The sequence below is a fragment of the Bos indicus genome, chromosome 13 (assembly GCF_029378745.1).
Source record: "Bos indicus isolate NIAB-ARS_2022 breed Sahiwal x Tharparkar chromosome 13, NIAB-ARS_B.indTharparkar_mat_pri_1.0, whole genome shotgun sequence".
NCBI classification, from domain to species: domain Eukaryota; kingdom Metazoa; phylum Chordata; class Mammalia; order Artiodactyla; family Bovidae; genus Bos; species Bos indicus.
In genome coordinates, this window is record NC_091772.1 from 20,926,323 (window position 1) to 20,942,174 (window position 15,852).

Below are 15,852 nucleotides of genomic sequence, written 5' to 3' on the forward strand. Positions count from 1 at the left end.
AAGAATATCCATTACTGATGATATTATTTTTTGTACTCTTTGTGAATCTGCTTAATATGGTAGGACATAAATTGAAATACAGAAACGTCAAATTATATTTTCTTTGTATTGACTTTATAATTAGCATATAATATTTTTCAGGTGACCAAAAGTATATATTGCAAAATGATCACCAGATTAAGGCTGGTTAATATCCAATCCCATACATAGTTACTCATTTTGTATGTGTGTGTGAGGAGAACTTTTAACATCTTCTGTCTTAGCAATTTGTGATTATTTTCCAGTGATATGGTGATATGCTTTAAAACCTGTAAACATTTCAGTATTAAGTTGTATAGTGTTTCCCTTTAAATTCCAACTAGAACCTGTGAATGTTGAAACAGAGTCTGTGCAGATGTAGTGAATTAAAATGAAGTCATACTGTATTGGTGTTTTTCTTTCTCGCTTACTTCACTCTGTATAATCGGCTCCAGTTTCATCCACCTCATTAGAACTGATTCAAATGTATTCTTTTTAATGGCTGAGTAATACTCCATTGTGTATATGTACCACAGCTTTCTTATCCATTCACCTGCTTATGGACATCTAGGTTGCTGCCATGCGCTGGCTACTATAAACAGTGCTGCGATGAACTTTGGGGTACACGTGTCTCTTTCATTTCTGGTTTCCTCAGTGTGTATGCCCAGCAGTGGGATTGCTGGGTCATATGGCAGTTTTATTTCCAGTTTTTTAAGGAATCTCCACAATCTTCTCCATAGTGGCTGTACTAGTTTGTATTCCCACAAACAGTGTAAGAGGGTTCCCTTTTCTCCACACCCTCTCCAGCATTTATTGTTTGTAGACTTTTGGATCGCAGCCATTCTGACTGGCGTGAAATGGTACCTCATTGTGGTTTTGATTTGCATTTCTCTGATAATGAGTGATGTTGAGCATCTTTTCATGTGTTTGTTAGCCATCTGTATGTCTTCTTTGGAGAAATGTCTGTTTAGTTCTTTGGCCCATTTTTTGATTGGATCGTTTATTTTTCTGGAATTGAGCTGCAGGAGTTGCTTGTATATTTTTGAGATTAGTTGTTTGTCAGTTGCTTCATTTGCTATTATTTTCTCCCATTCTGAAGGCTGTCTTTTCACCTTGCTTATAGTTTCCTTTGTTGTGTAGAAGCTTTTAATTTTAATTAGGTCCCATTTGTTTATTTTTGCTTTTATTTCCAATATTCTGGGAGGTGAGTCATAGAGGATCCTACTGTGATTTATGTCAGAGAGTGTTTTGCCTATGTTCTCCTCTAGGAGTTTTATAGTTTCTGGTCTTACGCATATATATGGAGTTTAGAAAGATGGTAACGACAACCCTGTATGCGAGACAGCAAAAGAGACACAGATGTATAGAACAGTCTTTTGGACTCTGTGGGAGAGGGCGAGGGTGGGATGATTTGGGAGAATGGCATTGAAACATGTATAATATCATATGTGAAATGAATCGCCAGTCCAGGTTCGATGCATGATACAGTATGCTCGGGGCTGGTGCACTGGGATGACCCAGAGGGATGGTTGGGGAGGGAGGTGGGAGGGGGGTTCAGGATGGGGAACACGTGTACACCCGTGGTGGATTCATGTAGATGTATGGCAAAACCAATACAGTATTGTGAAGTAATTAGTCTCCAATTAAAATAAATAAATTTATATTAAAAAAATAAGTAAAATGAAGTCATACTGGATTAGGTGGGCTCAAACCCTGTGATTGGTGTCCCTGTAAGAAGAGAGAAATAGGAACAGAGACCCCCAGAGGGAAGATGATGCGATAACACACAGGGTGGATGCCATGTGAGTGGAGTGGTGTGGACAGGACAAGGCATGCTCAGATTGCCGATAATTACCTGTATACTTACGAAGACATAAGAAAGGATACGCCCCTAGAGCCAATATGGAGGGCATGGTGCCACTGACACCTTGATTTCAGATCTTTAACCTGAGCAACTGAGAGAGAGTCAATTTCTGTTGTCTAAAACCACCCCCTTTGTTGTACTTTGTTACAGAAGCCCTAAGAAACAAATACAATTCCTCAAGGAAAGTACCCCACTCAGAACTGGTGGAAACTAACTTCTTTAAGTTTGCTTTTTGCTAGTTTTGAAAAAAAAAATTGTTACAGTATAGTTGCTTTATCAGTTCGGTTCAGTTGCTCAGTCCTGTCCAACTCTTTGTGACTATGGACTGCAGCATGCCAGACTTCCCTGTCCATCACCAACTCCCAGAGTTTACTCAGACTCATGTCCATCAAGTCGGTGATGCCATCCAACCATCTCATCCTCTGTCATCCCCTTCTTCTGCCTTCAATCCTTCCCAGCATCAGGGTCTTTTCCAGTGAGTCAGTTCTTCGCATCAGGTGGCCAAAGTATTGGAGTTTCAGCTTCAGCATCAGTCCTTCCAGTGAACACCCAGGACTGATTTCCTTTAGGATGGACTGGTTGGATCTCCTTGCAGTCCAAGGGACTTGCAAGAGTCTTCTCCAGCACCACAGTTCAAAAGCATTACTTCTTCCGCGCTCAGCTTTCTTTATAGTCCGACTCTGACATCCATACATGACTACTAGAAAAACCATATCTTTGACTAGATGGACCTTTGTTGGCAAAGTAATGTCTCTGCTTTTTAATATGCTGTCTCGGTTGGTCACAGTTCCTCCAAGGAGCAAGTGTCTTTTAATTTCATGGTTGCAATAACCATCTGCAGTTATTTTGGAGTCCAAAAAAATGAAGTCTGTCACTTCTTCCATTGTTTCCCCATCTATTTGGCATGAAGTGATGGGACTGGATGCCATGATCTTAGTTTTCTGAATGTTGAGCTTTAAGCTAACTTCTTCACTCTCCTCTTTAGTTCTTTGCTTTCTGCCAAAAGGGTAGTGTCATCAGCAAAGCAAATCAACTGTATATATACATATATCCCCTTTGTCGGATTTCCTTCTCATTTAGGTCACCATAGAGCATTGAATAGAGTTTCCTGTGCTATGCAGTAGGTTCTCATTAGTTACCTATTTTATATATAGTAGTGTATATATGTCAATCCCAACTCATCCGACCCCCTCTTTCCCCTCCTTGGTGTCCATATTTTTGTTCTCTACATCTGTATCTCTATTTCTGCTTTGTAAATAGGTTCATCTGTACCATTTTTCTAGCTGGTTTGTTTTTAATTAGGATTTGTGAACCTTGCTGTGTTCATTATCAGCAGTGTAGTATTCTAAAGTTGTTCATAGTTCTAAATAAACAAGTAAAAAGGTTCCTTGCCACCAAGCCCTGTTAAGTAAGTTGGGAATAGACTTCATTATATAAAGAGAGTTTCTATATTGTGGGAATTCATGGAGCTTTTAATATGCTAGTGTATTTTGAAATCTCTCAGTGAAAGATATAATTTATAAGATTGATCATATTCTGTCTCTTGGCAACTGTGAAGAACATACTTCCTTTGCACAGCAAATTGATGTCTGTTGGACATTCATAATTCAGATGAACAGAGTTAAAGAAATGATGAACGATGTCTTGCCACCTCAAGAAGAATCAAGCCAAACTGGATGATTGCCATCTTCATGTAGCTCCCTACCCTAAAGAAGAAATCTCCTAGAGCATTTCCTTATAGACACATATATTTTCTTACCCTGCATTATTTGTTTTTTGCTTTTTTTTTTGAAGCTTCTACCCCCAGCCACTGTGTACCTCATTATAATGGGGAATATTGGTCCAGGGGTTGTGTCATATCATTCTTAAACTCATAGTTCTGCTACTTAGTGGATAGTACTAAGCAAAGTACTTTAACTCTGAACTCTAGCTTTCTCTTTGACCAAAATAAGCATAATAACTATTATACAGAGACATGGGAATTAAGTGTAATAATATGCATAAAGAAAATGCTCAGGCCCTGATGTTATGATTATGTTCTGTTATGTATGTTATGTTATGTTCTGATTAATACAATGGAGCCCTGCTTCCAGGCTGTTTCCCATTTTCTTAAATGTGCTTTTTGATAGAATGTGCTCAATAAACACTAATTCAAAAGAATACATGCACCCTAATATTCATAGCAGTATTATTTACAATTGCCAAGATATGGAAGCAACCTAAGTCTCCATCAACAGATGAATGGGTGAAGAAGATGTGTGTGTGTGTGTGTGTGTGTATACACATACATACATTGTAATACTCCTCAGCCATAAAAAGAATGAGATTTTGCCATTTCCAACAATATGGATGGACTTGGTGGGCATTATGCTAAATGAAATAAGTCAGAGAAAGACAAATCTCCATGATATAACTTACATGTGAATTCTAAAAAATACAACAAATTAGTGAATAATACAAAAAAGAAGCAGACTCAAAGATACAAAGAACAACCTCGTTGTTACCAGTGGGGAGAGGAGGCAGGAGGGGAGAGGTAATATAGGTAATATGTGGGTGAGGGATTAAGAAGTACAAACTACTAGGTATAATATAAGCTCCAAGGATATATTATGCAACACATGGAAAATAGCTAATATTTTATAATAACTATAAATGGAGTATAACCTGTGAAATTTTTGAATCACTATATTGTACACCTGTAATATATTGTACAGCAACTATACTTCAATTCAAAATAAATAATTAAAATGTATATGAAAGGGACAAATGAATATAATGCTATTTTAATTTTAGAGATTTGATGGTAAGATCTTACAAGGCATGTTCTTTCAAAACTATGCACATTTTAAATGAAACTGATATTTTATATGTATAAGGATATTGACCCATGGAAAAATAATAGCATTTTGAAAGGGAAAAACTGGTTTGATGGATGACACAGCTGTAGACAAAGGTGATCATTTTCCTCCTGAGGGCACACCTGTCTGGCACTGGCATTAATTGCTCCATGAAATGCCAGGAATTGGCATCTGCACAGAAGACTATTTGTTGCTTGTCTCACCTGGCACTGATGGGAAATAGTAAAAAATGAAAGCATAAGTTGCTCCTCCTAACCGTAGTGATGTGAAATTCAAACAGCTTTTAGGCCTCCTTGTGTTTTCTCCACCGACATTTTAGAATTAAACTTTCCAAGGAAACATATCTTCAAACCTATAGTAAATATCAAAAGCAGAAATATGATTTACATTATAGAGATTCATGCAGCAGCATTTTATTTGTATTTTTTTTTCCAGAAAAACAAATCTTTTAGCAATGCACATCATTTCTTATACAAGTAGCCTTTTTAGATGCTGGTCCATGTGGAAGTCTGGTCCTCATGGGTTGCTAAATTTCTAATGTAAGGGCAACTGAATTAGTTACTTCATTTATATTCTTAACCAAGACAAGAATTCATATTATAAACAAGATAATGAGTTGGGGTTCATTATTATTTTAGTGAGATTTACTTCCCAGTCCTTTGAGAGAATACCTGGGAGAACTTTAGTATTCTGAACTAAAACTTTTATCTGACCTGTGTTAACAGTAAGAATACCTCCATAAATAAAAAAGTTTTTTCTTTTAAAGATGTGTTTTTTTGACTGTGCTGTGTGGCTTGTGGGAGCTTATTCCCTGACCATGATTGAACTCTGGCCCCAGCAATGAAAGTGCTGAGCCCTAACCACTGGACTGTCAGGGAATTCCCTGAAAAAACACAGTTTTGATGCCTTGGTAGTTCTTAAAGAGTCCCGTGTAATAAAATAGATTGTTCATCCAGGAATTTCAGTGACTTCTGCCAGGATATCGACCTGCCTTCCTCTTTCCTGAGAGTTTTGGCAGCAGAATCATTCCTACTCTCATTTTGATAAAATCATCTAAATTTTATTTATTAAATTTTATAAATTTTTATTTATTAAAATTTTAATTTATTAAATTTTATTTATTGAGCAGTTGTTCAAATGTGCTGTCTTTAAGAGAAAAATCTTTGTATAAATATACCTTGAAATGTTGCAACTTACCTTCTTCTCAAGTATTTTTAGTTTTGAATATCAGCTTACATGTAATTACAATCTTACAGATTTTCGCTTTCACTTTGTAATATTCAAGTAGGACTTAAATAAAGAATTACTGTTGACAAGTAATTCTAAGCAGTACATTTTTTATTGTCCAATTAATCACTCATTGGTTTTATGCTACAGCATGTGAATTTACTTTAAATAATGTGAAAAGTGTCCTAAACGTATGTTTATAAGATATTGCCCTTACTAATACATTCTCTTTGTTGACATTACTTTACCAACAAAGGTCCGTCTAGTCAAGGCTATGGTTTTTCCTGTGGTCATGTATGGATGTGAGAGTTGGACTGTGAAGAAGGCTGAGCGCCGAAGAATTGATTCTTTTGAACTGTGGTGTTGGAGAAGACTCTTGTGAGTCCCTTGGACTGCAAGGAGATCCAACCAGTCCATTCTGAAAGAGATGAGCCCTGGGATTGCTTTGGAGGGAATGATGCTGAAGCTGAAACTCCAGTACTTTGGCCACCTCATGCGAAGAGTTGACTCACTGGAAAAGACTCTGATGCTGGGAGGGATTGGGGGCAGGGGGAGAAGGGGACGACAGAGGATGAGATGGCTGGATGGCATCACTGACTCGATGGATGTGAGTCTGAGTGAACTCCGGGAGTTGGTGATGGACAGGGAGGCCTGGCGTGCTGCGATTCATGGGGTTGCAAAGAGTTGGGCACAACTGAGCGACTGAGCTAAACCGAACTGAATACATTCTCAGTTTTATAACAACTTTACTAACATTGTTAGTGTTATCATTTACCAGAAGAATTGTAAAAAGGTGTTTATGTATTCCCAGTATCTGGTTCTGTATGTGAGGAGCTCAGAAATTGCTGACAACCTATTGTTTTGTTGTTGTTCAGTTGCTCAGTCATGTCTGACTCTTGTGACCCCATGGACAGCAGCACATCAGGCTTCCCTGTCCCTCACTGTGTCCTGGAGCTTGCTCAAGCTCATGTCCATTGAGTCAGTGATGCCATCCAATCATCTGTCATCTCCTCCTCCTCCTGCCTTCAGTTTTTCCCAGCATTAGGGTCTTTTCCAACAAGTCAGCTCTTCACATCAGGTGGCCAAAGTATTGGAGCTTCAGCTTCAGCATCAGTCCTTCCAATGAATATTCAGAGTTGATTTCCTTTAGAATTGACTGATTTGACTTCCTTGCTGTCCAAGGGACTCTCAAGAGTCTTCTGCAGCACCACAGTTCAAAAGCATCAATTCTTCGGTGTCAGCCTTCTTTATCATTTAGCAGCAAAATTGTAAAAAGGTATTAGTGTAATTTCCACTATCTGGTTCTGTATGTGAGGAGCTCAGAAATTGCCAGCAACCTATTGTCTTAATAACAAGTAAAAGTCTGAACAGAATGAAAAATGAACAACTTTTCTTGCATCCGTAGGGCTTCCCCGATAGCTCAGTTGGTAAATAACCTGCCTGCAGTGCAGGAGACCTGGTTTGATTCTTCAGTCAGGAATATCCTCTGGAGAAGGGATAGGCTACCCACTCCAGTATTCTTGGGCTTCCCTTGTGTCTCAGCTGGTAAAGAATCTGCCTGCAATGTGGGAAACCTGGGTTCAATCCCTGGGTTGGGAAGATCCCCTGGCGAAGGGAAAGGCTACCCACTCTAGTATTTTGGTCTGGAGAATTCTATGGACTGTATAGTCCATGGTGTTGCAAAGAGTGGGACACGACTGAGCAACTTTCACTTCACTTTAGGTCAGTCACTCAGTCGTGTCTGACTTTTTGTGACCCCATGGACTGCAGCACGCCAGGCCTCCCTGTCCATCACCATCTCCTGCAGTTTACTCAAACTCATGTCAATTAAGTCGGTGATGCCATCCAACCATCTCAACCTCTGCTGTCCCCTTTTCCTCCTGCCTTCAATCTTTCCCAGCATCAGGGTCTTTCAAATGAGTCAGTTCTTCACATCAGATGGCCAAAGTATTGGAGTTTCAGCTTCAAATCAGTCCTTCCAATGAATTTTCAGGACTGATTTCCTTTAGGATGGACTGGTTGGATCTCCTTGCAGTCCAAGGGATTCTGAAGAGTCTTCTCCAACACCACAGTTCAAAAGCATCAATTCTTCAGCATTCAGCTTTCTTTATAGTCCAACTCTCACATCTGTACACAACTACTGGAAAAACCATAGCTTTGACTAGACGGACCTTTGTTGGCAAAGTAATGTCTCTGCTTTTTAATATGCTGTCTGTGTTGGTCATAACTTTTCTTCTAAGGAGCACACGTCTTTTAATTTCATGGCTGCAGTCACCATCTGCAGTGATTTTGGAGCCCCAGAAAATAAAGTCAGCTGCTGTTTCCACTGTTTCCCCATCTATTTGCCATGAAGTGATTGGGCCAGATGCCATGATCTTACTTTTCTGAATGTTGAGTTTTAAGCCAATTTTTTAAACTCTCACTTTCATCAAGAGGCTCCTAAGTTCTTCTTCACTTTCTGCCATAAGGGTGGTGTCATCTGCATGTATGAGGTTATTGATATTTCTCCCAGCAACCTTGATTCCAGCTTGTGCTTCATCTAGCCCAGTGTTTCTCATGATGTACTCTGCATATAAGTTAAATAAGCAGGGTGACAGTATCACTTCACTTCACTTGCATCCATAAGAGAGGGGAGGACATAGCACAAAGGCTGTCCTCAAGATTGGAAAGATAGGCAGTCTGTACAGAGGGTCAGAATTTATCAGAGTAGAGACTTGCAAGCAGTAGCCACTTCAGAAATCAGTTTCTAGGGTAGGAAAACCTGAGTGATATTGATGAGTTTCTGAAGGCTCAATGTGGCCAAGCCTGAGTGTTAAAAACTAAAGGGGAACACAGTCATAAGGCATGTTCCAACCCCCCCTCCCCCACCCAGTACTGTGAGATTTATCTCCAGAAGTTCAACCAGGTTCCCATGTTAAATATTGGAGAAAAAAGAATCCCCTCCTTCTTCCAGCAGGAGGAGGGATAAAGGAACCGTTCTGAAATTCACCAAAGCACTCGATTCTTCCTCACAAATCATGTCATTGGGGGAAGGTATTATTAGTTAACCAGAGCCTGTATTGCTAGGGTGTTATCAGAGCTTAACTTATAGGAGGAGGGGAAATAATGCTAGCTTCCTCTAGGAATCCTGTTTCACCTAAGAAGTGAGGGGGGAAGAAATCCTGAGAACAGTGGTGAAGTTCAGTCCTGAGGCATGGGTTCACTAAAACAGACCCAAGTATAAGACCATAGAACACTCTCCCTCCCCCCATACTCACCACCACATTGCTAAAGGCCTACTTCTGTGAAAGTGAAGTCGCTCAGTCGTATCTGACTCTTTGCAAGCCCACGGACTGTAGCCTGACAGGCTCCTCTGCCCGTGGGATTTTCCAGGCAAGAACACAGGAGTGGATTGCCATTTCCTTCTCCAGGGGATCTTCCTGACAGAGGGATCGAACCCAGGTCTCCCGCATTGCAGGCAGACTCTACATCTCAGCCACCAGGGAATCTCAAGGCCTACTTACAACAGTTCCTTTTACCTGGTACATCATGTCTGGCTATCAAGAAAAAATTACAAGGCATTCTACAAGGCAAAAATAGAATCTGAAGAAACAGAACAAGCATCACAACTAGACATGACAGGGATGTTGGAATTATCAGACTAAGAATTTAAAACAATTATGATTTATATTCTAAGGCCTCTGGTAGGTAAAACAGCATGCAAGAAGAACAGATGTAATCCTAATAAAGAACCAAAAAGAAATGATTTCGATTAAAAACACTGTAACAGAAATGGTGTCTTGATTAATTGAATAGTAGCCTGAATGTGGCTAAGGAGAGAGATCTGAGCTAGAGGGTATATTAATAGAAGTCTCCAAAACTGAAAAGCAAATGAATGAAGACTGAGAAAAACAGAACAGAATATTGGGGGACTATGGGACAACTATCAAAGATGTGACTGATAGGAATATCTAAGGGAGAGGAAAGAAAGGAGCAGAAGAAATGTTTGAAGCAATAATGACTGAGAATTTTGCCAAACCTATGGCACATAAAAATCACAGATACAGGAAGCTCAGGAAATATGATTCTGGATAAATGCCAAAAAAAAATCTACATGTGGGCTTAACTTTTAACATTACAGAAAGTCAACGGTAAAGTAAAATTTCTGAAGGAAGTCAGAGGGAAAAATACCTTACTTATACACAAATAAAGGTAAAAATTACATCCAACTTCTCTGCAGAAACAATGCAAGATAGAAGAAAGTGGAATGACATTTAAAGTGTTGTAAGGAAAAAAAAAAACTGATGTAGAGTTCTGTACCCTGTGAATTTATCCTTTAAATATGAGGAAGCTATAGACTTTCTCAGACAAACAATAAGAGCATCTGTTGCTAGTAGACTTGCCTTGCAAGAAATGTTAAACTAACTTTTTGAGAGAAAAAAATGATCTGAAATTCAGAGCTATATAAAGAAAGGAGTATCAGAGGAGCAATAAGTGAAGGTAAAATAAAAAACATTTTTTTTCTTATAACAGATAGTTTGTTCAAAATAATAAAAAGCAACAATGTATTACATATGCTTATGTATTTCTTGTGTATATCTATATATATGTATGTGTGTGTGTATATATACATATACTTTGTTGTTTAATCACGAAGTCATGTCTGATTCTTTGTGATCCCATGGACTGTAGCCCTCCAGGCTCCTCTGTCCATGGGATTGCCCAGGCAAGAATACTGGAGTGGGTTGCCATTTCCTTTTCCAATACATGTGCTTATCTTTGTGAAATTAATGACAGCAGTAATACAAGGAATGAAAATGAGGAATTAGGATTATTTTGTTCTTATAAGCTATTCACACCACCCTTGAAGTAGTATACTGTTATTTAAAAGTTGTCTTGGATTAGTTGCAAATGTATAATGTAGACTCTAGGGCAACCAGAAAAAAGCAAAAAAAGAAGAAGAAGAAGAAGAAAAAAAAAAAAGGATAGCCTTATTTTTAAAAAGAAGAAAATAGAAATCAAGGCTGGAGTGCTGCAGCCCATGGGGTCATGGAAAAGTTGGACATGAGAGTGACTGAACAACAGCAACCGTCAGAGATGCATAGATTTGGCAGGCAGAAAACCAATACGGACATAGTCGAACTCAATAATTTTTACTGTTCTGGAAATGAAAGAAAAACTTAAGCAATGTTAATAATAAATATTTTTAGAATACCTGAGAGATAGTTGGTATTAAATAACAGATTTAGTTTCTGTGACTTATTATAATAAATCATTGCAGTTTTAGCCTTACTTTTTCATTTCACAATTTTATTACCTCTGAAATGAGTATACATTAAAAAAATAATTATGATGATTAGTAATTTTTGCTTCAGGCAGTATTTCCCATGCCAAACTGTGTTGAAAAATAATGAACTTCCTAAATTCCCTACCAAGAGCTGAGAAGCAAAGAGGAGAAGAGAGAAGAAATAAGTTACTTTGATCAAATAGGGGTTTGGAGGAGAAAAGGTGTATAATACTAACATTTTCCCATGCATTTTGACCCTGGGACCAGATTGGTGAAGGAATAAACTTATGTAAGTCATTAGCTTGTTATGTATCTGTGTGTAACAAACTAAAATATTCTATTTTAATATTTCTGTAAGGATAATATTGGTAGGTTTTGAATATTGCATGATGTAGCAGGATTACTGTAATTTTTTTGGTATTTTTCAATTGAAGTATAGTTGATTTACAATGTTGTGTCAATTACTGCTGTACAGCAAAGCGATTCAGTTTATACATATATATATATACACATTATTTTTTGTATTTCTTTGCCATTATAGTTTATCATATAATATTGAATATAATCCTCATGCTATACAATAGGACCTTGTTGTTTATTCATTCTCTTTATAAAAGCTTACATAAGATTACTATAATTTTTTTTTCTCTTTTTAAACTTCATTTATTTATTCAGCAAATTAAGCAGTTTTTTGCCAGGCACTGGGAAAATAACAATGAACAAAACTGAGCAAATTCTCTCCTTCATGAAACATGCATTCTGATGAGTGAAGAGTGAGGGAAGACCAAAAAAATAAAATAAATAGGTAAAGATATGATATATTAGGAAAGTGCCAACAATAAAAATAAAGAACTGAAGCAGGAAAGAGTTGAGTATAGGAGATTTTAGATACACCAGTAAATAAGGATCCACTGACAAGGTGATATTCAAATACAGATCTGATAGAAATGAGTGGGAAGGTCATGTGGACATTTGGGAAGGAATCCTGGCAGAGAGAGGAGCAAGTTCAAAGGTCCCTAGACATGAGAGTGCTTTATAAAATGTGATTTTGGATTGCATGCTTTATCGGCTGATTTCCTTTTTCTCTCCACCATAAATTGGAAAATGTTTTCCAGGTGCCTCCAGGGGGCGCTGTGACTTTGAGTTTGATCTTTGTTCCTGGGAGCAGGAGCAGGATGATGACTTTGACTGGAATCTGAAGGCGAGCAATGTCCCTGCTACAGGCACAGAGCCAGCGGCTGACCACACCTTGGGAAATTCATCTGGCCATTACATCTTTATAAAGAGCTTGTTCCCTCAGCAGCCCATGAGGGCAGCCAGAATTTCAAGTCCAGTCATAAGCTGGAGAAGCAAAAACTGTAAGGTATGGAGAAAAAATTAAAACAGAAATGTTATAAGCAACTTCTGATAGAGTCAAAAACAGAAAACAGAATGGCCAGAACCAGACCAAAAAGTGACTTTGAATGCACTCAACTTGGAATTTTGTGAGCGGCAGAAAGTGAAGATGAAAGGGAAGGTTTGTTAGAACTGTTGGAAGAATTTATCCTATGGATAAGTTCCATAGACAAAGAATCTTGGAATCCATTGGGAAAATGTCATGGTTATTATCCGTAACTATGGGTGAAAGTGAAAGAAAGTGTTAGTCACTCAGTTGTGTCCAACTCTTTGCAACCCCGTGGACTGTAACCCACCAGACTCCTGTCCATGGAATTCTCCAGGCAAGAATACTGGATTGGGTTGCCGTTTCCTTCTCCAGGGGATCTTCCCAACCCAGGGACTGAACATGTGTCTCTGCATTGCAGGCAGATTCTTTACTGTCCGAACCACCTAGAACAAAGTGAAATATTGGTTGTGTCCACTCAGGGAACTTGGCACTCATTGGAATTATTGGAATTTCATCATAAGGAAGAGAAATAAACAGCGAGAAATAGTGTAAAATAGTTAAATATTTCCAAGAACTAATATTAGTCACAGTTGACACCATGATAAAATGGTTGGACATCTTCACGGAAAATTAAAGACTGAAGTTGACACTTTAAAATGTAGAATTTCTAGATTAGGAAAAAATGGTTTGGCCATTATCCTGTGGAAATTTGAAGAAAATGTTTATAGAGTGTTAAAAATATAAGTAGAGTTGTTTGGATCTTCATATGATGACTATGCATTTGGAAGATCCTTCACTTTCCTTTATTATTTGCGTGATTGTTTTTATTCCCCAGGGGATTTGAGCCAGCTAGGCTGGGAGCTAAATTTAGCTTTACATATAAATTAAGCACTCAGAAATGACTTCATGGCATCTTTTTATAAGAAGTTAGTGTGTGAATAAATGTGCCCTTTATATTTATGACAAAAAATACAGTCTCCATAGCTGTGAACACATGTATTTGGACTGGTATATTCCTCAATGTCTGAGCACTGTAAAGAAAACAAATTATATCCAGAAAGTTGCTAGCTGATCAAAGAATTAAACTGGGAGGCATGATTTAAATCTTTATTATCTTCAGATTGTCATATTCTTGTATATTTCTTTCCACAACACAGAGAGCCCTAACTCCAGAAGGAGGCATGTTAAATCTTCGATCATGGGCTTTCCAGCTGAACCTGTAGTTACTACAAGGTGTTTGTTCCTGTTTTATACTGACCAGCCTTCACATCCTACCACTGCCCCAGTCATGTTAAATCTTTAGCTTGTCTTAGGAGCTTTTCTGTCTCAGCTTAAGTTGATTTCATAGTTTAACACTCAGAATAATATCTCTCTTCTCTCTTTAGGCACATTTGATAGATTTTCTGCAAGAAAGTGACATGATCAAAGTTTGAGAGACATAACTCAGCAGTCCAGAATGGATGTAATGAAAAAATACACAATTAAACTTTAATTAGTTTGGCAAACATTGAGTTTTAGAGAGGCAAAGAAGTCAAACTGAAATTTTATATACTGCATGTTTAATTTTTAATTAACTTTCCAAGACTAGAACTGATTTTCTCATTTCAGAATATCTGTGAATATACAGATTTATAGATACAGACAAAACATATACAAACCCGGTTTTCTGGGGTTTTATTTTCAAGAAAGTATCGAGTAATTTGGAAGACAACAGAAAGAAGACTTCTTAGCTTTTCTATTTAGACTTCCTCTAAGAATGTTCAATAGATTCTTTTTTTCATACTGTAGTAACCAAGGGTTTCATTTATCTCTATTTTTGCCTGGTCCCAGAACTATAGTTCCCACTGTTTAAACATCTGTGTGAGAATAATGAAGTATGCCTAGGAGAAATGTCAAAAAATTAATGATGAATAGTTCATTTTATCAATATTTATGATATAGATTGTATACAAAGTAGTAAGGAAAAGTCATGCTGGAAATGATTGGGACTCTCAGATATAAAAAATTTGTTTATCAAGTGAGCAGAAATGACCTCCTAAACTTTCATGAAAATCCTTTCTGTCACTTGACCTTGTGGAATACCTTCAGGCAGAAAAAAATCAAATTGGAGAATTTTCTCCCTTCTGAGGGATGGATGGAATACAGAGAAGTATGCAGACATAGATTGATGAGTGTAGAGAGTAACTGAAATTCTGGTGAAGATGCCTCCTTAAAAGAATTCAGTACTAGACAGATTTTTATTTGCTCATGTTGCCCTGTGATTAGGTTACATTGTCATCAAGTATTCTCTGTAGAAATGGAGTGCTTGTGTTTAGATGTTTGTTTGCATGTTAACCCAATGGTATCATTCAGAAAATGGCCTCAAGAAGATACAGAAGTGTTTGTGTGGCATAAAACATATGCTTTATGCTTTCTGTTCAAATAAGACAGAACAAGGCAGGATACTGGGAAGACCATGTGTATGACTGCAGGGGCTCCAGACAGATGTGTGCTATTGCCTGTTGGATAGTTTCCTTTCTTGCCTTTTGACACTGCTCAAGAAGCTGGCCTCAGACCCTTTTTTAAAATTAATTTTTAATGGAATATAGTTGCTTTACATTATTGTGTTAGTTTTCTGCTGTACAGCAAAGTGAATCAGCTCTGTTGTTATTTAGTTGCTAAGTCATGTCAGACTCTTTTGCAGCCTCATGGCTCCTCTTCATGAGATTTCTCAGTCAAAAATATCGGAGTGGATTGCCATTTCTTTCCCCAGAGGATCTTTGCGACCCAGGGATTGAAACCATGTCTCCTGAATTGGCAGGTGGATTTGTTTACCACTGAGCCACCAGGGGAGCCCCTGGAATCAGCTCTACATATACGTCTATCCCCTCCTTTTTTTGATTTTCTTCCTCTTTAGGTCATACAGAGCATTGGGTAGAGTTCCCTGGGCTGCACAGTAGGTTCTCGTTAGTTACCTATTTTATACATGGTGTCAATGGTGCATACATGTCAATCCCGGTCAGACACTTTTTGTTTCTCACTTTGTGCCACTCAGGTTTGACCAGTCCTCCCAGAACAAGCCACAGTGGTCACAGAGTTCATGTTTTCCTACATTAATGGGTTAATCAATAGAATAAACATTTTTGGATCATAGAGTAATAGCTGAAGTTTGGGTATTATTCATCAGCTAGGAAATTTGCATAGATTGACTTCACAGAGCTTACCTCTTGATGCTGTTTGAAAGTATGCATTATGT

General features: G+C 38.0%; 1 protein-coding gene across 1 annotated transcript in view; it reads left to right on the top strand.

Annotated features, from left to right (window-relative positions):
• Positions 1-15,852, top strand: part of MALRD1 (MAM and LDL receptor class A domain containing 1) — a 553,710-nt gene that overhangs the window by 219,428 nt on the left and 318,430 nt on the right. Inside the window, exon 25 of the mRNA XM_019971898.2 lies at positions 12,349-12,596. Within this exon, the coding sequence (XP_019827457.2) occupies positions 12,349-12,596 (248 nt within the window). The remainder of the gene's footprint in view (positions 1-12,348; positions 12,597-15,852) is intronic.